At 56.8% G+C, this 26,385-nt stretch overlaps 1 protein-coding gene across 1 annotated transcript in view; it reads left to right on the forward strand.

Annotated features, from left to right (window-relative positions):
* Positions 1 to 3,497: 3,497 nt before the first annotated feature.
* BRSK2 (BR serine/threonine kinase 2) overlaps positions 3,498 to 26,385 on the forward strand; it is a 144,513-nt gene continuing 121,625 nt past the window's right edge. Inside the window, exon 1 of the mRNA XM_031943593.1 lies at positions 3,498 to 4,223. Within this exon, the coding sequence (XP_031799453.1) occupies positions 4,130 to 4,223 (94 nt within the window). The 5' untranslated portion in view covers positions 3,498 to 4,129. The remainder of the gene's footprint in view (positions 4,224 to 26,385) is intronic.

Genomic DNA, 26,385 nt, shown 5'->3' on the forward strand with positions numbered 1-26,385 from the left:
ATAAATTTGATGGAATACTATTGTGTGGTAAGAAAGAACAAGCAGGATGGTTTCAGCACAATCTGGAAAGATTTATAGGAACTGAAGCAAAGTGAAGTGAGCAGAGCCAGGAGAACATCATGCACAGTAACAATATTGTATGATGATCAACTGTGAATGACTTAGCTCTTAGCAATACGATAATCCAAGACAATTCCAAAGGATTCATGATGAAAAATGCTGTCCATATCTAAAAAAAGAACTACCAGTTCTGAAGGTAGAGCCAAATATAGTATTTTTCACTTTCTTTATATTTTTTTATGTTTTTCCCCTTTTTGATCTGTCTTCTTTTACAACATGACTAACGTAGAAATATTTTGCATGATTTCATATATATAACCTATATGAAATTACTTACCATTTCAGGGAGGAAGGGTTAGAGTTTGGAACTCAAAAACAAATTAATGAATATTTAAAATAGTCTTATATGTAGTTGGGAAAAATAAAGATTCTTTTAAAGTTTACAGTCTTTTAAAAAAAAAATATCCTCTCAATGATCCTCACAGCAATCCTGAGAGGTAAGCGTTATTACAATCTCCATTTTATAGATGAGGAAACTGAGGTAGAGACTTGCCCTTGGTTGTACAGCAGATGCTATCACTTAGTAAAATGTCTGGCACACAGTAGGTGATCGACAAATGTTTACTGATTGAAGTGTGCGGGACTGGATTTAAACTGAGATTTTAATGCCAGGCCCAGCACATCTCACATTTCTTCTGAGCTAATTCAATTCTGCTTTGCTCATAGAGCACAGGGCCTTCTCTGATGAGGGCATGCCACTGGGCGGTCCTGTGCCAGTGTCTCTCATGTGATATAATCAATTCTAAAGTTCTTAAAAGAGACCTTGAGAGTGTCCTTGTGTCGTTTTCCTGACCACCTTGTGAGTGCTTGCCCGGTGTGAGTTCTCCATAAAATAGTCTTTTTGGCAAGTGTTTGGTTGGCATTCGATCACTGTGGCCAGCCGTTGGGATCTCTGCAGTAGAGTTGGAATGCTTGGTGGTTTAGCTCAAGAAAGGACCTCGGTGTCTACTATCTCATCCTGCCGGGGTCTTCACAGTCTTTTTGAGACAATTCACATGGAAGTGACTCAGTTTCCCCACATGGTGTTGGTAGACTGGTCTCACGGGCACACAGCAATGAGGTCAGCACAATGGCTCTGTCGGTGTGGGGGTGGGTCAGAGAATAGAAAGGAAGAAGAGAGGGCCCAGGACAGAACCTTAGAGGGCACCTCTACAGAGGGGTTGGGACATGATCCTGCAAAATAAAGTCAGGGGAGAAGCACTAAGAAAGAATCATCATGCAGCTCGGAGGCAGTGTGGGCAATCTATCCAGGAAAGGAGGTTGGGCAATAGGGTCAGATGGCACAAGCCTCCTGGAAGAAGGAAGGTTAGAGAGAGAGAGTATTGGTCGCTTTAAGGAGACTGGTTTTGTGGATTTATAGGAGTAGAGGTCAGATTAAAAGAGACTGACAAAGTGGAGAGCAAGAGCAGAGCCGGCTTGGTCTGAGTTTAGCTGGGAAAGTGAGGAGAAAGATGGAGCGAGAGCTTGAAGGGATGCTTCCATTTTTTTTTAAAGATGGAGGAAACTGGAAGGAAGAAGCCAGTAGATGGAAAAAGACATTAACTTAGAAACTGAGAGGAAACTCCTCCAAAGAAGAGGAAGAAATGGTGCCATTGAGGAAACTTACGGCCTCAAGAATTGGGTTGGTTATGTAACAAAAGCAGGAGATGACCGGTGGCCAGCGGAGCATCCTCTGGCCCCTTGGTCACGTGGGAGAGCTAGCAATGAAGGCCTTCAGCTTGTCCAACAAGGAAACACTTGGGAGGGCATGCACAAGAGCAACCCAGGACGGCTTTTAATCTGTGAATCCCCCTGAATCAGTGAGGTCCCAGACTATTATGATATTGGGGGCAGGGAAGAGCTGAGGGAAAGGACAGGCTCCCAAGGAAAGTGGATAGGGTGGGATCATGGGCACAGAGAGAGGTATTCACTTGGATGAGGAGAAGGACATTCTCAGCCTCTGAGACTGGAACCCAGAAAGTGAGAAGGGAAAAAAATTCCCAGATGACTGGCACAGAAGCACTGGGGAGAAGAAGCAGCTGACCTACTCAGGGTCACCTCTGACCCTGACACACACACACACACACACACACACACACACACACACACACAAGCATGCAATAAGTACTACCCATGCACACATGCAAGTGCATGAGCACACATGTATACACACATGAGCACACGTGCACACACATACTCCTCTCCTTCTGGCTTTGCACTTTGGTGACAGAGGAAAACCTGTCTGGAGAATAAACACTGTTGGCTTGTGCACCTGCCCCTGTTCCCTTACTGTGCCATGGAAGGGACCTGAGGCTCTTGGAGGCCGAACTAGTGGAGTGGGAGTTCTAGGAAGGAAGGACCTACTGGGACCATATTGCTTCGGGACCAGTTCAGCTAAGGGGTTCCCAGAGTCCTCAGTGACCCATGCTCCCTGATTTGGGCAGGGGAGGGACAGTGCCTCCTCCTGCCAAATTAACTTCGGAAATAGGAGCGTGACCTTGGCCCGCTACCTCTCTCCTGGGTCCCTCCCTTCCTTCTCTGTCTGTGCCCTCCTCTCTGAAGCCCAACGGGTGAGCCCGGAGGCCGCTGTGCAGGAGCTGGGATCTCTGCTTCAGCCCTCGATCCCTGCTCCGAGATGCTAATGGCCGGGAAAGGAGGCTCCTTTCCCAATGGCAGGGAAGGACCATGGCCTCTCCAGTTCACCAGAGCCCAACCAAGCCTTCCTTCCCGACAGGCTCCCCTGGGCTATGAAGACAAGGCTAGAGAAGACAGCCCTCTGTGCGTCAGCGTCCTGGACGCTGAGCCCAGGGGCCAGGGGCCCTAAGGATTCTGGGTCCCTGTCACTTGCCAAGTCTGTGCTAAGTAGCTAAGAGGACTTTGCCTGCTCCCTCCCCAGTCCGCCTTCAGCTGGGCAGGAGCAGGTCTGCCAGAGGTCCTCTCTCTCCGGCAGCCCCGGGGTCCGCAGCCGGGGTGTCCGGCCCATCTAGCCGTGGCTCTGTACCATGGGTCCGGGCTGGCTGAGCGGCGGGTGGCTGGCTTCTCTGCCCCGGGCTCAGGGGCCCCAGGACAGGGTCAGGGCCTCGGCTGAGCCGCCGCTGACAAGGGCGCCCCGGGCCAGGCCGGGAAGGATGCTCAGCACGCTCTCTCGGTCCCGCCCCTCCTCCCTGGGTTGGAGAGCTCCCGGGCGGGGCGAGGGTAGACGAGCGGGAGGGGGGAGAGGAGGGGGTTCAGGGAAGGGCGGAGGGGGCAGGGGGAGGGTGGCGGTTGGCACTGATTGGCTGCCTCTGGTGCCAGTCGCCGCCGCGGTCCCAGCCGCTTCCGCCTGCTCGCTCGCTCCCTCGCTCCCCTCCTTCCCCCTCCTCTCCTACCCCCTCCCTCGCTCCCTCCTTCCTCGCTCTCTCTCCTCTCTCTCGCTTGCTCGCTCACGCTCGCTCCGCTCCGCGCTCGGGGAGCAGCTGCTGGGCCGGAGAACAAGGAGCGCGGGCGGGCGGGCGGGCGGGCGGTGCGAGGCTCCTGGGTCCGGTCCTTGCGGGCGTCCGCCGGGGACCATGCAGCTGCGGGAGCATCACCACCAGCAGAAGCAGCAACAGCAGCAGCAGCATCACCAGCAGCAGCAGCAGCAGAAGCAGCAGCAGCAGCAGCAGCAGCAGCGGGCACAGCAGAGGCGGGGGATCCTCGGAGCCTAGGCGGCCCCAGCCCCGCGCTCTCCCGGGGAAGGAGCCTTGGCCACGGGGGCTGGCCGCCGGGCGGCCGTCCAGCCGAGCTTCGCCGGCCAGCGCTTCTGCGGGAGGAGGAGGAGGAGGAGGAGGAGGACGGCGAGCGGAGGAGCGGTCAGGTAGCAGCCCCAGCGGCAGCCAGGCCCCGGCCCCAGCCCCTGCAGCAGCGGCCCCAGCGGCCCCAGCCGCGGCAGCGGCCGAGCGCGCTGCCCGCCCGGGAGGGACGGCCGAGCAGGCTTAGCAGGCGGAGAAGCCGGGCGCCCCCCGCCGCCGCCCTCACCCCAGCCCTCGCCCCGCAGCCTTGCCGGCCAGCGATGACATCAACGGGGAAAGAAGGCAGCGGGGCGCAGCACGCGCAGTATGTGGGACCCTACCGCCTGGAGAAGACGCTGGGCAAGGGACAGACAGGTGCGTGAGGGCGCCCGGAGCCGCACGGCCGGAGGGATGGGGGATGGGGGACACGGGGGGGGGGCAGGGGACCGGCGCGGAAGGACGGGGGGATGGGAGGACACCTTGATGGGGGCAGGGGGAGGCCCGCCCGCGGCGCGAGGGCAGGGGACTGGAGCCGAGAGCGGGGACCGCGGGGCGTTCGCGGGGCGTCCGCACCGGGCTGTGGCCGCAGCGGGAATGCGGGCGGGCGGGAGGGGCCCGGCGCGGGGGCCCGCGGGGCCCGGCTCCCCTCCGCATCCCCGGGAGCGGCGCGGCTGGCCGCGAGTGGGGGCGGGGAGGATCCAGGCGGCGGCGGTGGCGGCGGCCCGTCTGTCATGACATCATGATGGAGAAGGGTGTAGTCCGCCGAGATACCGGGCAGCCGGTGGGGTTCGGGCCGGGGGACGACGGGCGGGCGGGCGGGCGGGCCGGCGGCGGCGGGGGCTGGGCCGCGGGGGCGGACTGGTTCCGGGCACCCCCTCCCCCCAGCCCCGGTCCCCAGCCCGGGCCCTGGAGGCGCAGAGGCCGGGCTGCGGCACCGCGACGTTTCCGCAGGCTTCCCCGTGCTCCGCGCCATCCCCCTCCCCCATCTCCTCTCCTTCCTCAGACGCTCTCCTTCCTTCTCCGGAGGATGGGTGGGCGTGAGGCAGGCAGGCAGGGGCCGGCCCTGCGGCAGGGGGAACAATAGTCCGGAGGGACAGGGAGCGCGCGGCCGTTCCTCCGTCCGCTCGTCCGTCAGTCCCGGGGCACGGGGCCAGCCTGGCACGGAGAGGGGGGAGGGGAACAGGCTGCGGGCAGTTGGGGCGCGGCCGGGCCCGGGGCCCCGAGGGAGGGCGGGCGGGGAGAACCGCGAGGCACCGCGCCCGCCGACCGGGTACGGCCCGGGGCGTTGGGGCAGCGGCCGCAGGACCGCTAGGACAGGTGCAAACCTTAGGCGCCGGGCGGGCTGGGGAAGGGACGGGCCCAGTGCTCCGGCCCAACAGGCCCCAGACCTATTGTGCGGGATGCGGATGATGGGGGGGCGGCGTTAGGCAGCCGGGCCGGGCTGGGCTGAGCCCCCATCTGCCGAAGACAGCCTCGCTAATAGGCGTGCCGGCCCGCAGCTGCGCCCCCTGGGCCCCCAGCGGCCTCCACCACCTCCGCCCAGGCAGCCCTCCCCTCCCCTCGGCCAGCTGGGGTGCGAGCTCAGCCGCCGGGACAAAGATCTGCGGGACAAAGGTGAGGCTGCCTCCCCGGCCCTTGCGAGTCTGGAGCCTGCGCCGCAGCCCCCGAGCCTCAGGCCCGCCGGTCGCCCCCCAGGGCCACGAGCACAGGCTCGAAGCAGCGCCGGGGTACTTGGCTCCCCAGCCGCCGGGCTCTGGGCTCTCTGAGAGCTGTAAGCCAGGCTTTGGCCTTTGTGTGCGTGGGGATGGGGGGAGGAGGAGCTGCAGGGCCCCCTTGGGGCGCAATTAATCTCCTGGAGTGGGGTGGTTGGAGCCCCAGCCCCACCCTCAAATGGAGATGAGGGGGATGTTGGGAGCTGCCAGCTCCTTAGCTTTGGGCTCCGAGGGGAATTGGCAGCATTCTACTCATTTCCTCAACTGTCTATTCAGGGCCTACTGTGATTGGAGGTGGGTCGGGGCCTGGGAGACCTCACAGCAATGAGCGCCCGTCCTGCGGGAGTTCCCAGGCTGAGCGGGGTCAAAGGAGAGATCCCAGCCCCTCCAGAGCGCTGACCCCAGCCGTGGCCGGGGTCCCGAGGAGGCTAGGGCAGGCAGGAGGGAAGAAAAGCAATCTCTGACCAGGGTCCCTGAGGGAGTTCCTGCCAGGCTCCGGCTGCAAGCCACAAAGGCTGCTGGTCCGATTTCTCAGAAACAGTCTGGCCAGCCCTCCTGCCCAGCCCACCCGCCTGCCCCAGCCCCCGTGCCCCTTCCTCAGTGATTTCCGACTCAGCCATTTTGTTTCTTAAGGTGAAAACCACACACAGGGCTCTCTCGCTGGTAGGCGTGTTGTTCCCCCTACTCAGCAGAGAAGCAAAGTCTGGCATTTTCCTTGGTATCTTCTACTTTCCCCAGGCTGGCAGCCCCAGCCCCCCCCCCTCGCGGTCTCACATTAATCCAGCCACTTGCTGAGGACAGTAGCCTTCACCGCCTGAAACCCGACTTTCCTTATTTCAAAGGCTCCTGGCCCTCACCCCTTGACTATTCCAGTAGCCTCCTCACTGCTTTCTCTGCCTCAGAGTTTGCCCCTTCACCCATGCACCCCTACAGTAGCTGTTGAGGTGATCTCCCTAACATCCAGGGATGACCTTGTGTCTCCTCCCCTCCTCAAGAACTTCATCAGCTCCTTCTTGCTTCCAGAGTCAAACGCAAAAGCCTACTTGGCCTCCAAAGCAATTCTCCATAAGCCCCTCTGCCTCTGGGCCTGACGTGCTCTCCCTCCTCCCTTGGGTCCCCTCAGAGCTCCCCAGGCCTTATCTGCTTTCCGATCAGCTCAGTGGTTAGTGTTCCCCCATCCCCCAGTGACTTCACACACACATGGACATTTTGAATGTGCTTGCCTAGGAAGGGGGCTTTCTCCCAGTAAGAAAAGTTTCTGTTTCACATTTGACTCTGCATCCCTTGTGCCTAGCTCAGTGCCTGACACCCCTTTATATGGCAATGATTGTTAATTTGGACCGAAGAGATCCCCAGAATTCAGGGGAGGAGAGGGAAGTCGGGCACCCTTCTGGGCCCCCGGTCCAGCTCCGGTCAGCTCCGGTAGCAGCATCATGACACCCCATCCATCTGACGCTTCCCAGGCTCTGGGTCGAGTCTGCAAAATAAAATGCCCCAAAGCAGAGCAGCCCCTACCCTCGGGGAGATTCTTCCCATTCTTGGAGTAGTGGCGAAGGCTTAGGAGGACAGAGGTGGCCATCTGTCCTTTCTTCCTGTCTCTCTTCTTCCCCTCCTCAATGTTCTGGGCTCCCTACCAGGAGAGCGCTTTGGGGCAGCTTTGGGTCTCCCCAGCTGGGTTCTTTTCTGGTTCATGCTGAAAGGTTGCCCCCCTGCATGTCCCGGTCTGCCCTGAGGGAATGGGAGACAGTGGTTAGGCAAGGAGGAGATAGCAATCCAGTGCCGGGAAGGGAGGAGGAGAGGCAGAGACAGGGCAAGCTCGGAGCCAACTGCAACCTCCCTGTTCCATTCTGGCAGCTCCCTTCGGTGATCTGTTTGTTTCTTCAGGAGCCTCTGCAATTCATGAAACCAGGAAGGGGAGGGGCTTCCCCCCCCCCAGACTATAGAATAATCTAATTATCTTCCCGATAAAATTTTGTTCTAAGGAACCATCCCCATCAAAATGCTGCCAGGCTGCTGGGAAGAGGGGCTTCTCGAAGTTTCACAGAATCCCACTGTACTACAGTTAATTATAGGAGGGTTCCTCTGTAATTAACAGTAATGAACAGGAAAGGATGTGCCTTGTGTTCCAATAACATGCTGCAAGGATCATGTTTAGAAAACATCAGATTTGAACACAAAGCAGACAGACTCTGCCCTCCCCCAGCTCCTCCTTTGCCTCAGTCTCCTCCTTTTGGGTGCCAAGAACTGGAGATTCCTGCCTTTATTTTGCCTCCATTGGCCTGAAGGCCCTTCGAAAGTTGTTGTCCCTGGATTTTGATGCAAGGAAGAGAATGTTGGGAAGGAAGCTTCACTTGTGTGTCGCAGGGATCGTTTCCTCTTGGTCTTGCTGTTTATATTTACACATTTATAGCCATCGAAGCCGTCTGTCTGTCCGTCCATTTGTCTGTCTGCCTAGCTTTGGGCCCCTAGGTCTGGCTGCTCCGTGGATTTGCAGACAGCCTGGCCACATCTCATTTTGTTTGCCTTTAACAGCGAGGGCTGGGGATGTGTGCTTTCCCATTTTTGCACTGCACTGGTGACCACGGGGAAGATAAAAGTTTGACCTGAAAGGCCTGATCACTGCTGTGACCACCAGCTTCCTCTCATAGACTCTTCCCCAGCCCACTGGGACTTTGAGAAAGGCTTGTCTTTTGTGCCCAGGAAGCTGCGAGGAAGTTTCTCAGGGCAGGGCCGGGCCAGGGTGAGCCGGAGCTGCACCTCCCAGGGGAGGAGGAAGAGAAGGCTAGGACATCCACCCCCTACCATTTTTGCCTCCGACATCCCTGAGGTGGCACAGATGTTTGTTTTCTGCTTCTCCTGTCCTGGAAGATGGGAGGTGACTTCCCTGGGAGGCTCTGAGAAGGAAGCTTTGTGGAGAACAGGGTCCCCGTTTGCTTCATGTGGTGGAAAAGATCTCAGCAAAGGCTCAGAATCTCTGGGCAAGATTTAATAAGAATACCCCCCCCCCAAGTGCTAGCCATGGTGCTGAACCCTAGACCCAAATACAAGCAACAATAAAACTGCCTGCCCGCAAGAACCTTCCAGTCTAATAGGAGAAAACAGCACACACACAGCTGAAAAAGAGGTCAGAGGGGAAGGTATCCACAGACTTGGTGCCGAGTCCAAAAGCCAGGAGAAGAGGCAAGAGGGAAGCTTGGTCAGCCTTGGTCCCTACTCAAAAAGGAGACCCCAGTGAGAGAAGGGAATTGGGAAGTTCCAGGCTAGGATCTATGGGCCAAATCCAGAAGGGAGCTAGAGGAGAGGCCCTTGTTTGGCCTCCACTGGGGCCCCTTCCGTGGGACTCAACAGAGCCTGCTCGGGTCTTGTTCAGGTGGGTAAGAAACTCGGCAGAGAGAGGAAGGGCACTGTGCAGTCAGCGGTCCGAGAAATTGTGCTCCCTTAGACTGTGGAGGTTTCAAGAAGGAGCTTTCAATGTGCATGTCCAGAACCCCCTTCTCATTTCTGGGCCTTTGTTTCCTCCCAGCTCCAAGTCCAGGATGATGTTTGGGAGGCTTTGTTTTGATTCTTGTTGTTGATGTTATTTTTGTTATTCTTAATTCCCCCAAAAGCCAGACCCAGGGCTCTTGCTAAAGGGCTGTGCTTGGATCCCATCAGGGAATCCTCTTTTCAGGGCAGGACAGGGGTCACCTCCCCAGAGAGGTCCCTTGCTTTCCTGGGAGGGCTTCATTGCGTGTAAAGGCCAAAGGGCACCTCTATTGGCGCCTTTTGCTTTCGCCAGCATCGGGCTGAGGTTTCTTGCTGGCTCCCAGGCAGGTCGGCTGCTGACATGCGGGAGGCAGATCCCTCATGTATTTATATCTAAACAGTTCCAGAGCGGTCTCTATTTATACCCGAGCCCGCATTGGCGGGGCCAGCAGAGCGGAGTTGTTCCCCATTCTGCTCCTCCGAGTGCGTCAGAGCTCGGGTGGCAGTTGGTGCCACTACAAAAGGAGAGAGAAGGTGGGCAGCAGGACGAGGAGAGAGGCACCAAATTAAGCATGTTCCAGCCGGCCAGGCTGCTCTGCCCATATTTATTCCTGGTTTGATCCAGCCAAGGCCTCCATTGAGGGAATGCTGAGCCAGTCCGGATTGTGTGTGTGTGTGTGTGTGTGTGTGTGCTTTGTGTGGTGTGTGTATGGTGTATATGGGGGTATATGTGTGTGAGTGTGTACATGTGAGTGTGTGTGTGTGGTGTGTGTGTGTATGTGTGGGGGGTATATGTGTGTGTATAGTGTATGTGTGTGTGGTGTGTGAGTGTGTATGTGTATGTGAGAGTGTGTGTGTGTATTGTGGTGTGTATGTGTGTGTGTGGTATATGTGTGTGGGGTGTATGTATGTGTGTGTGTGTGTGTGTGGTGAGTGTGTATGTGTTGGGGGTGTCTGTGTTGTATGGTATGTGTGTGTATGTATGTGTGGTGAGTGTGTGTGTGTGAATGAGTGTGTATGTGTGTGGTGAGTGTGTGTGTGTGGTGTGTGTATGGTGTATGTGTGTGGGGTATATGTGTGTGTATGGTATGTGAGTCTATGTATGTGTGGTGAGTGTGTGTGTGTGAATGAGTGTGTATGTGTGTGGTGAGTGTGTGTGTGTGGTGTGTGTATGGTGTATGTGTGTGGGGTATATGTGTGTGTGTGGTCTATGTGTGTGTGGTGTGTGAGTGTGTATGTGTATGTGAGTGTGTATTTTGTGTGTGTGTGGTGTGTGTATGGTGTATGTGTGTGTGTGAGATGTGTGTGTGGTGAGTGTGTGTGTGTGTTTTGTGTGGTATGTGTGAGTGTGCGAATGTGTATGTGTGTGGTTTGTGTGTGTGTGGTGTGTGAGTGTGTGTGTGTGTGGTTTGTGTGTGTGTGGTATGTGTGTGTGTGTGTGTTTTGTGTGGTGTGTGTGTGTGGTGTGTGAGTGTGTGTGTGTGTGTGGTTTGTGTGTGTGTGGTATGTGAGTGTGTGTGTGTGTGGTTTGTGTGGTATGTGTGAGTGTGTGAGTGTGTATGTGTGTGGTTTGTGTGTGTGTGTGGTTTGTGTGTGTGGTGTGTGAGTGTGTGTGTGTGGTTTGTGTGGTATGTGTGAGTGTGTGAGTGTGTGTGTGTGTGTGGTATGTGGGTGTGTGTGTGTGTTTTGTGTGGTATGTGTGAGTGTGTGACTGTGTATGTGTGTGGTTTGTGTGTGTGTGGTGTGTGTGTGTGTGTGTGTGGTTTGTGTGGTATGTGTGAGTGTGTGAGTGTGTGTGTGTGTGTGTGTGGTGTGTGAGTGTGTGTGTGTGTGGTTTGTGTGGTATGTGTGGTGTGTGAGTGTGTGTATGACCAGTGCCAGTTAGTGAGAACTTGTGCTTCTGGACCTGCCCATCTATTTCGACCTCCATCTGTCAGTCACCAGAGAGCCCTGCCCCTCATCAGCGGAATCTTTTAGCCCACAAATGTTTCTTAATTCTGAGCTCCAAGCTCAGCAGGGCTCAGGAGGGTAGCACAGCTCGGTCTGCCCCAAGGACCCTCCTGGTTGGAGGGGAGAGCTCCTCCCCTCTGGCCAAGGCAAACAGACCCATCCCGCTGGGCTGAGGTCCCAAAGCCTTCCTCCCTCCGGGCCCTCTCCAGGGTGCTGATGGCTGGGCATCAGGCCTTTCGGCTGCTGGGGAAGCCACATTGCTCTGCTATGGAGAGAGGCCGGTGCTGTTACTGAATAAAGGGAACTTCCAGTGTGGAAGCTCCTTGTTGTAATAAGGTACAAGTGAAACGGCGAGCCGTTGTTTGGTCCCCCAGCTGAGCCCAGCCGGAGGCAGGACACGAACCTGGATCCTCCAACCAGAGGCTACACTGTCTCTTAGCAATGACTCACCCACCAGAAATTAAATCAGAGTCCCCAGGCTTCGGAAATGAGCGCCACCAGAGGGGTGCCAATGGAGAGGGCTCCTCGTTCTCCACTAGAAGTCAGCACTATTGCTGTGGGCCTTAGTGGCTCCATTGGTAAAATGGTGACGACAATGGCGATGACGATCTCTACTTTTGTGCATGGCAGGTGGGCAAGTTGCCCCAAAACTATGGCAGAGAAGGTTTGGCCAACCCCTGTTGGGGTAGTTGTGAAGATGCAGTGAGATAACCTGGGTAAAGGACTTTATAAATCAGAGGGTACCATAGAAACGCATCATTATCATTTTTGTTATTGTCGTTATTATGATGAACAAAACATCATTAATCATTTTCTACATGCAGAGCATTGGGGGAGCAAATAAAAATTATGATGGTTCCTGCCCTCAAAGAGCCTGCAGGGAGTCTCTTGAGGAGGAGATGGGGTAAACAGGATTTTTAGAAAAGCTTTTGAACAGGCAGCGTGCCAAGAGGGTATTCCAGACAGACGGCACCGTGTAGTCAAAAGCACGGAGGTGGGAATGAATCAGATATGGTCCCCGGGGAGGTGGCTGGCTCGAATTGGGTGTGGCACATACATGTGTGGCAGAGCGGTGAGATCTGATGGAGACTGCAGGCCCTTGTCAAGGGCTTCGCCCACAGGAGAGCTCCTTGCAGGGGCTACAAATCGCCGCCCTGGCGTGTTGGAGGAATTCCTTTCTGGTACAGCTGGGACAAAATGGTGCAAGGGTCCTTTCTGGCTCTCAGATCTGTGGTTGTGCAAAGGCCAGGCAGAGGATCTAGGTGGCTCAGTGGTCAGTGCGGAACTCGGCACCAGGAAGTTTGGTGGTGGTAGTGGTGGTTCAGCTGTTTTCAGTCATGTTCAACTCTTTGTTGTCACATATGGGGTTTTCTTGGCAAGGATACTGGAGGACTTAGCCTCTTGTTTCAAGTTCTAGTCCGTAACACCTTTCCATGTCCTTCTCTGGCTCATTTGATAGATGAGGAAACTGAGGCAAACAGAGTTAAGTGACTTCCCTAGGATCACACTGCTAGTAAGTGTCTGAGACCAGATCTTAAGTCAGCTCTTTCTGTCTCCATCTACCCTACCACCTCCCTGTTCTGTTAGCAAGAAGACCTGAGTGCAAGCCAAGTCTTGGACACTCACTATCTGTGAGACCCTGATTTTTGCTTGCCTCAGTTTCCTCATCTGTAAAATGGAGATACTAGCATCTCCTTCTCAGGATAGTTGTGAGGATGCAGTAAGATAACATAGGTGTAAAATACTTTATAAACCATAAATTACCATATAAATGCTAGCCAGTAATATCATTTTGGTTATTATTATGAATAAAATATTTTCAATTTCTATGTGCAAAACATTGGGGATACAAATAGAAAATTATGTTCTTACTCTCAAGGAGCCTGCACTCTAATGGGGGACAACACCTGAGGATATCACCTTAGCTTTGAGTCACATGCAAGAGTCCAGGGTCCTTGGGGTGCAGCAGGAAGCTTGGTACATGGCAAAGCTTCCCAAGGGAGCACTTGCAGGGTAGGTCAAAGATAAGGAAAATGGGGGAGGGGCTTGGGATGAGCAGGAGATCTTGGTGTGAAGATCTTACTGGTGAAGCTATGGGAGCTTAGATTGATCTGCTTGAGGGGTCATGGCCTCGGAAGTCCGAGAGGGACGTCACTGCCTCTCCGGGGAGAGCTCTTGGCCAAGATTTCGGAAGGCTGCTTAGACACCCCAAGGGACTGGGGAGTAACCCAGCAGCAGGGTTTGGGACCCAAACATGGAGAGCGCTGATGACAGAAGCACAGATCGGTCACGGGAAGGCTGGAGACAAAGTCATGGCCATACTGGCGATCTTAAGTGTGTGGGGGGGTGCGGGTCCCGGAGAACAGGACAGCAACAAGCAAAGATGGGGAGAAGGGAATTTCTGAGCAAAAGCCTGCAGATGGGGGCAGGGCACAGGGCACAGGGCATAGGGCATAGGGCATGCTCAAGAGCCAGAGAAGAGCCAGAGAGGATGCTGGAAATAGAGATTGGGCAGAGGAGTAATGTGAAAGCAGACTGGAAAGGGCAGGTTGTGGAGCACTTTCACTTTCAAGAAAGGAGAACAATGCAGAGCAGCTGAAAGATCACTGGGTCTATAGTCCGCGGGTGTTGAGTTCAAATCCTGCCTCATGCAGGACCACCGGTACATCTCTGGCGAAGCTCCCCCCCCCTTTCTGTCCTCATTTCCTCTGGACCCAATGGTGTCTCTGGCCCCTGCTAGCTCTGAATCTATCTATGGACCTATGAAATGGACTCTGGGCTGGATCTTCAACCACGCCTTAGCCATAAAGCATGATTGTCCCCCCAGGGTCTGTTCCGGACCCTCTTCTCTCCTCCCTCTGACCTATTTTACTTAGCAACCTCATCAGCAAACACAGATTCAATTATCACGAATCTCGGATCTCCAGCCCAGCCCTAATTTCTCCCCTGACCACCTCTTGCCTATTGGACTCTCCCACAAGGCGTCTCAGACACATATTCAGCCAGAACTCATCATCATTCCCCCAAACCCCCTCCTCGGCTACTTTCCTCTCGTGGCAGATGGATACACTTGGCACAGAGGGGTCTCCTCCGCACCCCTTCCCCTGGCTCCTGCCCCAACATCTTGATTTCTGCCCCTCGTCTCCTCTGACATTGGCCCTTATCTTCTCGAGCCCAGATCCTGGCAAGTGAACTTGCCGCCTGGCTTCCCTCAGCGTCTCCTCACTAAGCCGCAAAGTGATCTTCCTGTCACCGCAGTGGGTCCCTAGTCTTGCTTTGAAAGCCCCTCACTAGGGAGCCCTTTCCTCCCTTTCTGGTCTTATGTCCCATTCAGCCTCAGCCCCTGCCGCGTCACCCTTCTCCCCCCTTCAGGTCCTTGCTTTGCCTGTCCCGGGAACGCGCTCCAGCTCTGCTTCCTGGCCAGCTCTGAGTCTCAGCTAAATCCCATCTTCCACAGAAAGCTTTCCTAATCCTTCTGGACTTCAGTGCCTTCCTCCAGACTAGCTCCAATTTATCCTGCCCCTCCCTTGTTTGTGTATCACTATTTACGTGTTGTTTCCTCATTGAATGCTTTCCCTCAGTGCCTAGCACATAGTAGGTACCTGTAAACGGCTCTTGGCTGACCGAGTGACCCACAGGGAGGCTTTGAAGCTTTGGGGGCAGAGGGATAGAATTCCCTTCCGCTGACTAACTTTCCTTACGTCCTCCTTCCACACCAGACGTGTCAAGTCCTTCCAGAGCTTCTATTTTCTTGATAGAGGCAAGAGAAATCCAAACCTTGGGCACCGAGAGGAGTCAATCAGTTAGCAGCGCGCATTTATTAAGTCCCTTCTATGTGCCAGGCATTGGGTTAAGTGCTGGGGACACAAAGAAAAGGCTCAATGGTCTCTGCTCTCAAGGACTCCCAGTCTGATGGGATGAGGGGACATGCAAACAACTGTGGGCAAACCAGACTCTGCCAGAAAACTAGGAAGTAACCAAGGGAAGGAAAACACTAAGATTAAGGGGCACCAAGACATCGGGAATCTAAGTGGCAGCAAGGAGGAGGAGAGGGCTCCAAGCATGGAGGATGGCCAGGGAAAGTTCCAGAGTCTAAAGATGGCAGCTCTTCTTTAGGGAAAGGGGGAAGGGGGGACAGTGTCACTGTGGCAGTAGTAGGGAAGGGAGGGAAGGGAGTGGAAGGGTGCGACTGAAAAGATAGGAAAGCCCTGAATTCCAAACAAGACGATTTTGTTTTGTTCCTAGAGGTAATAGGGAGCTACTAAAGTTCACTGAGTCGGCGATGAGAGCAAGTTGCGTGGAGGAGCTGGGAAGGCTAAGCCTGGAGGAAAAAGAGGCTTCTGAGAGGCAGACTGGGTGCCATCTTCTAGGCGAGGGGGGAGGTGGGAAGTGCACTGGGAAGTTGGGGAGAGAAGTGATGGACCAGTGTGATTAGGACATGGAGCGAACAAAGTGCCTCCATATACTCAGATGCCCAAGAAGGATGCATGACAGCAGGCTCCAGACAAGGCTTCGATGCTGTGCTGAGGAGTTCAGATCTGATAGTGGAGGCACTGGGGAACCTCTGAAGCTTTTTGAATAGGGGAGTGATGTGGTTAGTTCTGTGCCTTTGGAACATCACTGATTGCAGGTTGGATTAGAATGGGGAGAGACTAGAAGCAAGGAGTTAGGAATCAGGAGGCTTTTGTAATAGTCTATACAACTATTTGTGAGCCTGGGCAAGTCATTTTCATTTTATTTGCCTCAGTTTGCTCATCTGTAAAATGAGCCAGAACGGGGGAATGACAAGCCACTGCTGTATCATTGCCAAGAAAAAAAGGTCACGCTGAGTCCGGTATGACTCAAAAATGATCAAATAACAAATAATTAGTAATTCATGTAACCTTAATTCTAATCAAATGAGATAATGTTTGTAAAGCTTTTAGCATCATGCCTGGAACATGGTAGATGCTTGTTTCCTTCCTTCCTTTCCTTTCTCTCTCTTTTTTCTTCCTCCTTCTTTTCCTTCCTTCCCTCCTTCTTCCCTTCCTTCCTTCCTTCCTTCTTCCCTTCTTTCTTTTCTTCCTTCCTTCCTTCCTTCCTTCTTTCCTTCTTTCCTTCCTTCCTTCCTTCCTTCTTTCCTATGATGATAGCTTAAGCTGGGGTGGTTGAAGACTGAAGGCAACAGTGTTAATGACTTGATGGAGACAAGGCATGGGCAAGCCCCATATATAAATAGGAGGATTCTGGCAGGGGTCTGATGGATGGGTTTGAAGGAAGAGGATGGTGGCCGGAAGGTCTGTGAGGAGGCCATGGCCATCCCCTAGACGTGGGAGAAAAGGAGCTCAGCCTTGGAAGGGCTGGACATGCTGGATACTTCCAAGAAGGTGCTACTGAGACTTCCTTTGGGAGGGCAGGAGCAGCTAGCAGGTGGAGAGCCAAAGCTTGAGGCTAAGGCCAAAGTAAACTAGAGTCTGGATCCTGGGAGAATCAATGAGGTTGTCAGAGATAGTGTGTGTGACCAAGGAAAGCCGTGAGGATGCTCGGCCACCAGGACAAGGTGGGAGAAGAAAAGGGTTGGGTGCTTAGTGGGATAGAACTTTCAAGTGCAGGGTTCTTTAGAGTTAGGGAACAAGTTTGCAGGCAGATTGAAGAAGGTATTGGAGAGGAGGAGACTGGAGGCTGATGGGAGGTGAGACAGACCTTGAAAGGCTTGGTAACAAAGTGGATCTAAGAGATGAAAGCAGGAGAGGCAACCCTTAGTTTCTGCGCCTTGGAAATGAGGGCAGTGGGTTCACTGCCACCAAGAGAAGTAATAGTTAAGGAGAGACTTTGATTTGGAACCACTTGATTTTGGAGATAAGAGACAGGAGACTGGAGACCCAGAGAAGCCTGAGGACAGTCAGTCATTAGCGTCTGTGTGCTGCTGGACCTCTGCGGACTGGGTCAGGGCAGTTTCTATACTGAATGATAGGATTCAAAAAGCTCTCCACTGCCTGATACTAGGATGTGGGGTCAAATGGAGTAAAAGCCAATTTAGTTGGGATAAATGTAAAGTCTGATATGTAGGTCCAAAAAGCAACTCCAGGAGAAGATGAAGGTTTGATGGCAGTTTGTCCGGGGGGGTGGGAGGGAAAAAGGCTCCGTGATCCCTCAGCTCACAATAAGGCAACAAAGGGCTGGTTTCCTGGTTTGTCTCAAGAGATGCTGTCAGTTCTCAGGCCACACATCTGGGGGTTGTGTGGGCTCTGTTCTGGGCACCGCAGTCAAGGAAAAATGTCCTTGAGCTGGAGGGTGTCCCTTGTAACTGAGAAAAGGACACAAAGAAGCAGGTCAGTGGAGCTAAACAGCAAATTGTCTGTGGCTGGAGGGTCTGGACACTCATGGTCCCCCACTTCTGCAAAGAAGGGAAAGGCCTCTTTCTCAAGCTTGGGTCAGTATAACTAGCCAGAATTTCCGCGGTCACCTTCTCTTTGTTCTTTTCCTGATTCTTCCCCTTTAACCAGGCATCAGTTCATCCCCATGCTCCCAGGCCTCCCTGGAATCCTTGTAGCTATCGTGTCTTTTCTCATCTCCATTTTTACTTTTTCCAATTTTTAAAACATTTTTATTTAAAGTTTTGAAGTCCAAATTTTCTCTCTCCGTCTCTTCCCTCTCCCGTCCTGAGATAGTAAGTGATCAGATATTGATTATACACGTGCAATATGTAATATTCCCACATCAATCATTTTGTACAAAAAGACCTAAATAAAAGAAAAAAATGAAAAATAGCATGTTGCAGTCGGTATTCCGTCAACACCAGTTCTTTCTCTGGAGTGGATAGCATGCTTCTTCATGCTTCGGGATCCTCTTGGATCATTGTATTGCTGAACAGAGCAAAGTCTATCAAAGTTGCTCACTGGACGTTGGTGCTTTTACTGTGTACGGTGTTCTCCTGGTTCTGCTCCCTTCACTTTGCATCAGTTCGTGTCTTCCCAGGTATTTCTGAAATCATCTTGCTTGTTACTTCTATAGAACAATAATATTTCCTCACAATCATCTTCCATGATCACTCATTCCCCGGCTGATGGACATCCCCTGGGTTTCCAGTTCTTCGCTACCTCAAAAAGAGCTGCTATAAATATTTTTATCCAGATAGGTCTTCCCCCCCCCCTCTTTTTGGTTGTCTCTGGGATATAGACCTAACGTATAGCCATTGTTTCCTATAGAGCAGATGTCCAGGGAGCCCCTTTATCAGCCCTTGGCCAGTCAATGGATGCCTACTTTGTTCTTGGGAAGAGAACTAGAAACTGCTATAAAATGACTGTGGAGAAGTATAAAAAGTGCTGCTGGAAATATTCCGATGTCGGTGGGGTCCTTATTTTTGTCCATAACCTCCCGGGGTACAGGAGGATCTCTGGGTCAAAGGGGATGCAGATTATTCCACCTTATACACAATTCCAAATTGCTTCCTGGAGTAACTGGACCCTTGTGCAGCTCCACCAACAGAGTAGAAGGGTGCTAGTGCTCCTTTCTCCAGCCAGTCTTCATAGGACCCGGTCATGTCATTATTGTTATGTCTGGAGCACTTTGGATAATGCACAGCTTCCTTAAGGCGTGGCCAAAGTCAGCGGTGGAGAGGAGGGGATGGAAGGTGGAGAGAAGGGTCACCCAATGGCAAGGTGAGAAGATGGTCTGCATCTGGACCTCCTCCTGCTGTTGAACCGTGGGGTTTGTCTGTAATAAAGCCACATCCATACTTAACTCTTCAGGGTCCGACGCTCCCCCACTCCGCCTCCCAACTTTTCCCCTTGGAGCCAAGGGGCAAAGCTCAGGGTAGAATAACCTTGCCAGGTGTATGTGGGGAGGAGTGTTCCATTGCCCCTGGGCACAAAATAAACCACTTGTTCGTGGGATGGGAAACCGGGTCCAGAAGTTTGGAGCTCGGTGCCCTGCAGATACGGCGGGTGGCCAGTGACTCGGGCCTGCTGCTGGGGGCCAGGAGCTTCTGTCTTTGCTCCTGAAGCTCTTCACGCGGTGGCCAAATGGCACTTGCAGCCTGGGGTCTTCCTGGTCAGGGCCTTTCCCGCTGACTCCCCCTGATCCCGGGGATTCGGAAATTCTGTACTGGACACTGGACCGGGCGCCCCTCCCCCCAGGAGTGATACTTGCATCCAGACACTGCTCGGGAGTTCCCTGGATAGTTCGCAAGCAACGATGGGCTGGGCGGGCATGGCTGGAGCTCGTGGTCTCCAATTTGTGCCCCTCTTTCCTGGGGGGCCCTTGGAATCCTGGGGTCTCTCTGGGGATTCAATCCTCTCCCTATCGGCACATTGAGAGAGGAGGAGCTTGTCAGTGGGGGCCACCACGTCAGGCCCTTGGGGTGCAGAGCTTGGTGCCCTCCGCTCCCCAGCTGGCAGTCTTGGGGAGAAAGGTGGCGGCGGCCACAGGAACCACATCTCCCGTACCGTGGGCCAGAGGGAACAGGTCTATCTGAGGGTTTGCTGGTCTAGTGGAAAGGCGAGGGGGAGTGACGGCTCCGGAACTGGGGGTGCCTCAGGAATCGGGGCTCTCAGCAGGGAAGGCAGAGCTGGGCAGGAGGGCGGGGTCCCAGGGAGAGAGCCCACGGCCACTTTGCCCGACTCCCTGCCCGGCTCGGCCATCCAGCACTGGGGGACAGGGTCCTTGGGGCACCCCACTCTGCCCCCATTTCAGGAAAGCCTTTCTCCCTGGAGACTCCAGTGCATTCCTTCGTAAATGGGAGGGTTTGGGTGAAGGATTATCAGGGAGCTCCCCGTCTCTTTGGATCACGCCGCCGCTTGAATCTGTGCTCCCTGACTTGTCCAGCCCAGCCCAGGACTCCTCCCTGAGCCAGGGCTGGGTGGGCCGGAACTACTTGGGAAGTTATTCCCCTGCCCCCAGGCCAGCCCGTGTGCCCTCGCAGGACTGCCCCAAAGGTTTCCAGGACCCCGTTCTCTCCAGGGCAGGGGAGGCTGCCCTTGGAGAGCCCTCTACCCCCCGGACAAGTGGCTGAAAGTGGGGTAACAGAGGCAAACACGACAGCCTGCCCAAGGGATCATGGGTCACTGGACCTCAGGGCTGGCCTTGGCTCAGTGGCAGCTCAGGGACGATTCTAGCCCCCTCCCCACAACTCACTCCAGATGGAAAGGATGTTGTCTGGTAGCTACTGTGCCAGGGAAATGGAGCGTTCAGAGAAACTCAGCAAATGCTGGTGCAGTGGGCAGAGCTCTGGGTGGAGTCAGATGGCGTTGAGGTCAAATCTGGTCTCACACTAGCTGTGTGATGCTGGGCAAGTCACTTCACCCTGTGTGTCTCAGTTTCCTCATCTTTGAAATGGGAACGGCAACAAAACCCACCTCCCAGGATTGTTGTGGGGATCATACTATAAAGTGCTTGGCGCGGTGCCTGGCATACAGCAGGTGCCACATCAGTGCGCGTTCCCTTTCCCTTTAAGCCCTAGCAGTTCAGAGCGCTGTTTTGTGCAGATGGAGGGAGGCCCGGAAAGGCTGGGGCAGAGGCAGGAAGGCCTGGGAGGGGTCACCGGCCGGGGCCGGCCCAGAAGCACCTCTGTCACCTGCCTCCAGAGGGCCCTCCCTGCCCTCACTGCCCGGTCAGGTGGGAGTGGGCTGGGGTGGGGGAGGACCGGGCAATGGCTTGGTGTCCCAGGACCGGATTCAGTTCCCTTTGCTGCTGCCCCTTTGGCCCGGATGGCCACGTTGCCCTGGGGCTCTCCCTCTCTCCTCTGAGTCCCAGGCCCAGGGTCCAGGCCCATCCTCGGGGCGCGGCGGGCCCTGTCTCTGCCTTTGGGCCCGCACAGGGCAGACAGAGATCAGGGGCCCGGGGCACCCAGGGACCGCCTGCCCCTCCCTCCTCCTCCCCCTCCCCGCCTGTGGCGGCACAGTCCCCAAGACAAAGCAGGGGATTATGCTTCTGCTTGGCAGCGGTGCCCGAGCACAAGCCCGCTTCAACACAGGCGTTTGTTCCTCTGGCTTTCTGAGAATCCCTGTGTTCTGGGGCCCGAGCAGCTGGGAGCCAGGCCCTGGGCCCCCCACGGCCTCTGAGGCCAGCGGCCTTGGAAGGAAACCAGTCCCCCGAGAAGCCGTCCTCCTTCCTCCCTCTCCAGGACTTTTTCCTCCAGATTTTTCTCTGGGTCCCTCCGTTCTTTGCCCCTGACCCCGAAAAGGGGGCCCAGGCCCAGGGCCAGGAGGCCTTTCTTTTGCCCGGCCAGAGAAATCTGTTCCTCTTTTATCCGCCCGAGACCCGGCCGCCTCTCCAGCTGCTGCCCCCTGGCCTCCTCCCAGAGGTTGGCAGGCCCACGCTTACAACCCCGAGGTAGACTCCCCTCACCCCGTTTGGGTCAGTTTGGAGCCTGAGGCCCGAGGGCTGGCCGGGACTCGCACTCTTCACTCCTGGTCAGGAAACCATTTTAGGACACATGGGGTCCCTTCTTTGCTCTCAGTCACTTTAGAAATAGACTGGGTGGTGGTCTGGCTGGGGTCAAAGGGGACCGGAGATTCAGAGTCCTGCCAAGAGGGGATCCGGCTCCCGGGGCCTCGGGGCTGGAGAGAAGACACTGCAGTTTGTCTTTCTGAGTGCCCGCGTGACCTTGGCCTCTGGAGGCTGAGAGGAGGCATCTGGGAGGGACACCAGAGCCTGAGGATACGGTGCTATGACAACCAGGCGCCCATCGGGGGCCTTGTATGCCCCCAAATGTCCCTGGGGCAGGACGTGGGCGTGCGGGCATCTGTGAGGGGAGGATCACACAGAGCCGGGGGCACTCCAGACACTGGAGCTCAACCCACACATTTTACAGAAGAAATTTGGGCCCAAGAAGCTATGGCACCTGTCCACCGGCCCCAGGCAGCCACTGGCAGAGCCGGGACGAGGAGCTCGGACTCTACGGCTCATAAAGTGCAGGATCGGGCGCAGGCAGCTGGTTGGAAAAGCGGAGACAGCAAGTGGAAGCTCCCGGTGCAGGAGGAGACGGCAGGCAAAGCCCAGGGAGCCCCTGTTCTCACCTACGGCCCCTCTTTGGTCCTCAGGAAGGTTCCCCTTGGAGGAACCTCCCCTCCCGGTGGAGCTCTCTAGCAGAAGTCCCATCTCCTGGCCTCGCTGCCGGAACCTGCGGGGGCTCCTGCTCTCTCGGCTGCTGGGGAAGAAGACGGGTTTGGACAAAGAGTTTGGCGCAGAGCCAGCGCCTCCCACGTGGCTCCTGCCACGCCGTGGCCTCTTCCGAGCTGGCAGAGCCCTGGGTGGTGCTGGGAAGACGGCTGCCCCCTTTTGGACCTGCCAGGGTCGGGCAGGGAGGCGTCATCCCCAGAGCACGTGGCCGGGGCTCAGAGCCACGTTCCGCGGGCTCCTCCGTGGGCGATTCTCGAGGATCCCTTGCTTCTGGCCTCGGAGGGAAAGCGGACGGTGGAAGTCGGGCTCCCCATCAGGTGAGATTTTCTGGAAAGAACGCGGTTCGGGCCCCCGGGGGCAAGGCCGGGTGGCCGCCTGGCACACCAGTGCTGTCCCAGCTGAGCAGGGCCGTGGCTGCTCCTCGCGGATCCATCCGTATCCACTGTCCCACCGGGCCCGTCCTCCGGCTGCCCCTTGGTGGGGAGCGGCTGCTGCTTGGGCTCCCCGACGGCTCAGCGTCCCGGGGCCAATGGGCCCGGCTCACGGCTCGAAGCTCCGAGGAGCGTGGGTGAAATGGAGAGAAAGGCCTTCTTCCTGAGGGACCCGGAGGAGGGCAGAGAGAAGTCGGGCACTCCCTGGCCGGACTGCCGCGGTCGGCACTGTCCTGATTCCCCCTCCGGCCTCCTCTTCTCTAACCATTTGGGGCCCGGTCCAAGCCCTGGAGCTGCCGCTAATTGTCGCCACCATTCCTGCAGAAGCTTCTCGGCGCAGGAAAGGGATGCTGGCCTTCGGGCTGGTGGGAACCTTCAGGAGCACTGCTGGGGGGCGAGCAGCCCCCTCCCAGCCGGGATGGGGAGCCCCTGCCTCCTGGGGGAGGACTTCTTGGGCAGGGTGGCGACCTGCTCCGAAATCCAGGTGCCCCCCCAACTTGGGAGCCATCAATGGAGGCAGGGCCGAGGGTCAGGCGGGACCGAGGGTCAGGCAGGGCTGAAGGTCAGCTGGGCCGAGGGCCCATCCTGAGGGTACAGGCCCGTAGGGGGCTCCCACATGAATGGCCATCCCGGCTCCCCTAAGCCGACCCTCACCCAAGGGGAGCCCCCCAAAGCTCTCGGAGGAACCACCAGCATTTCTTAGGGACCCCTTGATGTCTACAGGAGCCATAGGAACAGAAGGAACTTGGGGTGCTGAGGCAGGAGAAGAGATCACCCAAGATAGCGTCCCCCCATATGGAGGAGTCCCCGGGGCAGAGCAGGGAGAGGGCCTTGCAGAGGGTCAGGAAGCTGCAGAAAATAGGGGGTGAAGGGAGGGCTTCAGACAGGCTGGTGTCCACCTGGCTGTGTGAGTGTGAGTGTGAGTATGAGTGTGTCTGTGTGTCTGTGTCTCTGGCTGTGTCTGCGTGGGCAGGGCCAGGGCAGAACCACCCTCTTGTGGCCTTTGAAATGGAGGGGTCTCGCTGCCCACATGGTCCAGCCCCCTCATTTCACAGCTCAGGACACTGAGGCCGGTTGGGGCAGAAGGAGCTGACCCCACAGGGAGCGGGGGGAGGGGGGAGTCAGGATTGAACCCGGGAGCCTCTGCCCTCTGGGGAGAGCTGGCCTGGATGGCTGGGGTCAGGGGGGCGTCCAGGGCCAGAGGGGTGGCCAGGCCGGCCCCGGTTCAGCCGGAGAAAGTCGCCCTGTAATGGCTTTGCCCTTCTCCTCCCTCCCCTCCGTCCTTGCTGCTGCAGAGTTCTGCTGGCGTGGGCTTGGCCAGACGCCAGGCTGCAGCCCTGGGCAGCAGCCCCACTCTGCTCGCGCACTGGCAGGAAGGGGGCTCCCCAGACCCGCTGGTCAGCGGGACTGGGCAATGCTGGCCTGGGGCTGGGCCCCCTGCGGAGGGGGAGACTTCTGGCTTCCTTCCCTTGCCCCCTGGGGGCTCTGTCCCAGCTACCGGAGCTCTCACTGCCCACTCTGCACCCCTTTGGGCTTGGCACCCACGCTTGCCCTCTGCCTGGGGCTCCTGTAGCCTCCATCCTGGGCGGCTTCTGCTCCCAGGGACCCCCTGGGTCGGGCCCATCCTTCCTGGCAGCCTCCATGTCCCTGTGGCCCAAACTCCTCCACGCTGGCCCTGCCAGGGGATGGGGATGCCGGCCTGCCTGCTGTGATGTCTGGGGGGGGTGGGGTCCTCTCCCAGTGGGAGGCAGGGCCGGACGTGGTCATGGGCAGATTCCCGGTAATTTCTCGGACCCAGAGTGGGGGCCGGCGGCTGGGGGAGGGAAGAGGGAGCTGAGACCTCAGGGGCCCCTCTGCGATGTCCCAGCAGCCCCGTCCATGGGCGCTCGTCCCTCTCCTCTTGGGGATGATCTCTTGACCTCCCCTGCAGCCTCCCCCACTTTGAGTCACAGCTCTGCCCTTGGGGACCCAAGCAGCCCCCGGGGCGAGGGGAACCTCTGGCCCAGGCACCCCCTCTGTTCTGGGCATGGTGCCCTCCCTCAGGGCATCCCCGTCCCCACGGGGGAGGCGGTGTGCCCACAGCTGAGTCCTCCCCCTCTCTCAGCAGCACAAGTTGGCACTGGAGGGAGGGCGTGGCCCAGGACCTCCCGGGGGCTCTGCCAGAGAGCAGACCCCCCCCAGCCCAGGAAGGGGCCTTCAGAGGCCATCAGTGGGCACCGGATGCCCTCAGCGGTGTCTTTGAGTCCTAGGTCCATGTTGTCACCATGGTCCCCTTTCCCGGGGGGAGCCCCGGCCTCCCCTGGAGCCTGACTCCGGCCTCCTCTTGCTGGCCTCTGCCCCTCCTAAGCCCGGGGGGCCCTCGCCACCACCCACAGTGGCACCTTTCATGGTGCTGAGCCTGCCCCCACAGGACCAGCCCACTGCCCGCTGAGGCCCCAGGGAGAGAGCCCACGGCTCCCTGCCAAGCTGCCCTTTGCTCTGCGGGGGTGGAGTACAAGGGGCAGGGGAGGGGGAGGCTTAGAGCAGGACACTGGGGGCCTTCCTGGGCCTTCTCCAGCCCCAGTGACCACCCAGCTTCCAGGGGTGCCCCGGGAGAGGGCCTGTCGGGGGGCTCTGCTAGGGAGCCAGCTCAGCCGGCCCAGCTTGCGGGGAAAGGGGGCGCAGACTCGTCCCACTGATGCCACTGGGTCCCCAGGAGCCGGGGGTGCCAAGCTCCCTTCACCCCCATCTTGTCCCGTCCCATTCATCTTGGCCCAGGGGCCACCAACAGGCGCCTCGAGTGCCTCGGGAACCCCCCTCCGGCGCCCAGGAGGACCCGTGGCCACACTTCCGGGAACGAGGACCTGTCTGTGCCCTCATGGCACCAAACCGCTCTCCCGTGGCCGGTGCCGCCTGGTCATTCCTCCCTCTTCCAGCTCCACGGCCCCCCCACGGCTACCCACGTCAGGCCGCCTGGCAGGCCTTCCTTCTCTCGGAGAGGGGCCGTCCGCCGCCCCCCTCGGGCTGGGAGCCCCCAAAGCAGGCATTTGCTCTCTTTTGTCCCCAGAACCAGCCTGGTGCCCTCGGAGGCATCATCAGTAAATAGTAGATTTGAAACGCTGACAGGAGGAAGGGCCCGGGGTCTGTCCCCGAGTCACTGCTCAGGCCCTGGGGGACTCAGAATGTGGGGTTGGGGTCAGGCCCAGGGGGACTCGGGATGTGGGGTCGGGGTCAGGCCCTGGGGAACTCGGGATGTGGGGGACACTTGGCAGCCCAGGAGGGGCTGAAGGGTTGGCTCCACACGACCTGGGGGCCACTGAAGGGTGAGCCCGGAGCCTCAGGGGGGACCCCTCCCCAACCCTCGTCAGCCCTCTTCTGGTGAGGCAAGAGGAGCGAGTCGCCCTGGCCATGGGTCTGAAGTAGGGGTGATTGCTCATCCGGGCCCTGGAGCTGGGGGTGGGGAGGGGAGAGCAGGACATGGAGTCCTCAGACCCGCAGTGGTCCTGGACAGACAGGGCGGGCCCGGAAGCTGGGGCTGGACTCGGGGGGAAGGAAAGGAAGTGGGGATGGAAGGGATCAGGGGAGCGGGTCTCAGGTCCAGCCCCAGACACTTCCCAGCTGAGCGGCCCCACACAAGCCCCAGGTGTGACTCAGTTTCCTCATCTGTCAAATGAGCGGGAGGAAGAAACTAACCCCAAAGGGGGCACGGAGTCAGTGGTGCTGACCTGCCATTGTTGGTCCCCCCTCCCCATTCTTAGTGGGAGACTGTGTGTGAATGTGTGTGAGTGAGTCTGTGTGACTCTGTGTGTGTCTGTGTACACTCACGGGTATGTGGATTCTGGGGAGGAGAAGATACACGGCAGTTTTTCTTTCATTTAATTGGGTGTGTGAGAGGAGGGC

Source organism: Sarcophilus harrisii, chromosome 6 (assembly GCF_902635505.1).
Source record: "Sarcophilus harrisii chromosome 6, mSarHar1.11, whole genome shotgun sequence".
NCBI lineage: Eukaryota > Metazoa > Chordata > Mammalia > Dasyuromorphia > Dasyuridae > Sarcophilus > Sarcophilus harrisii.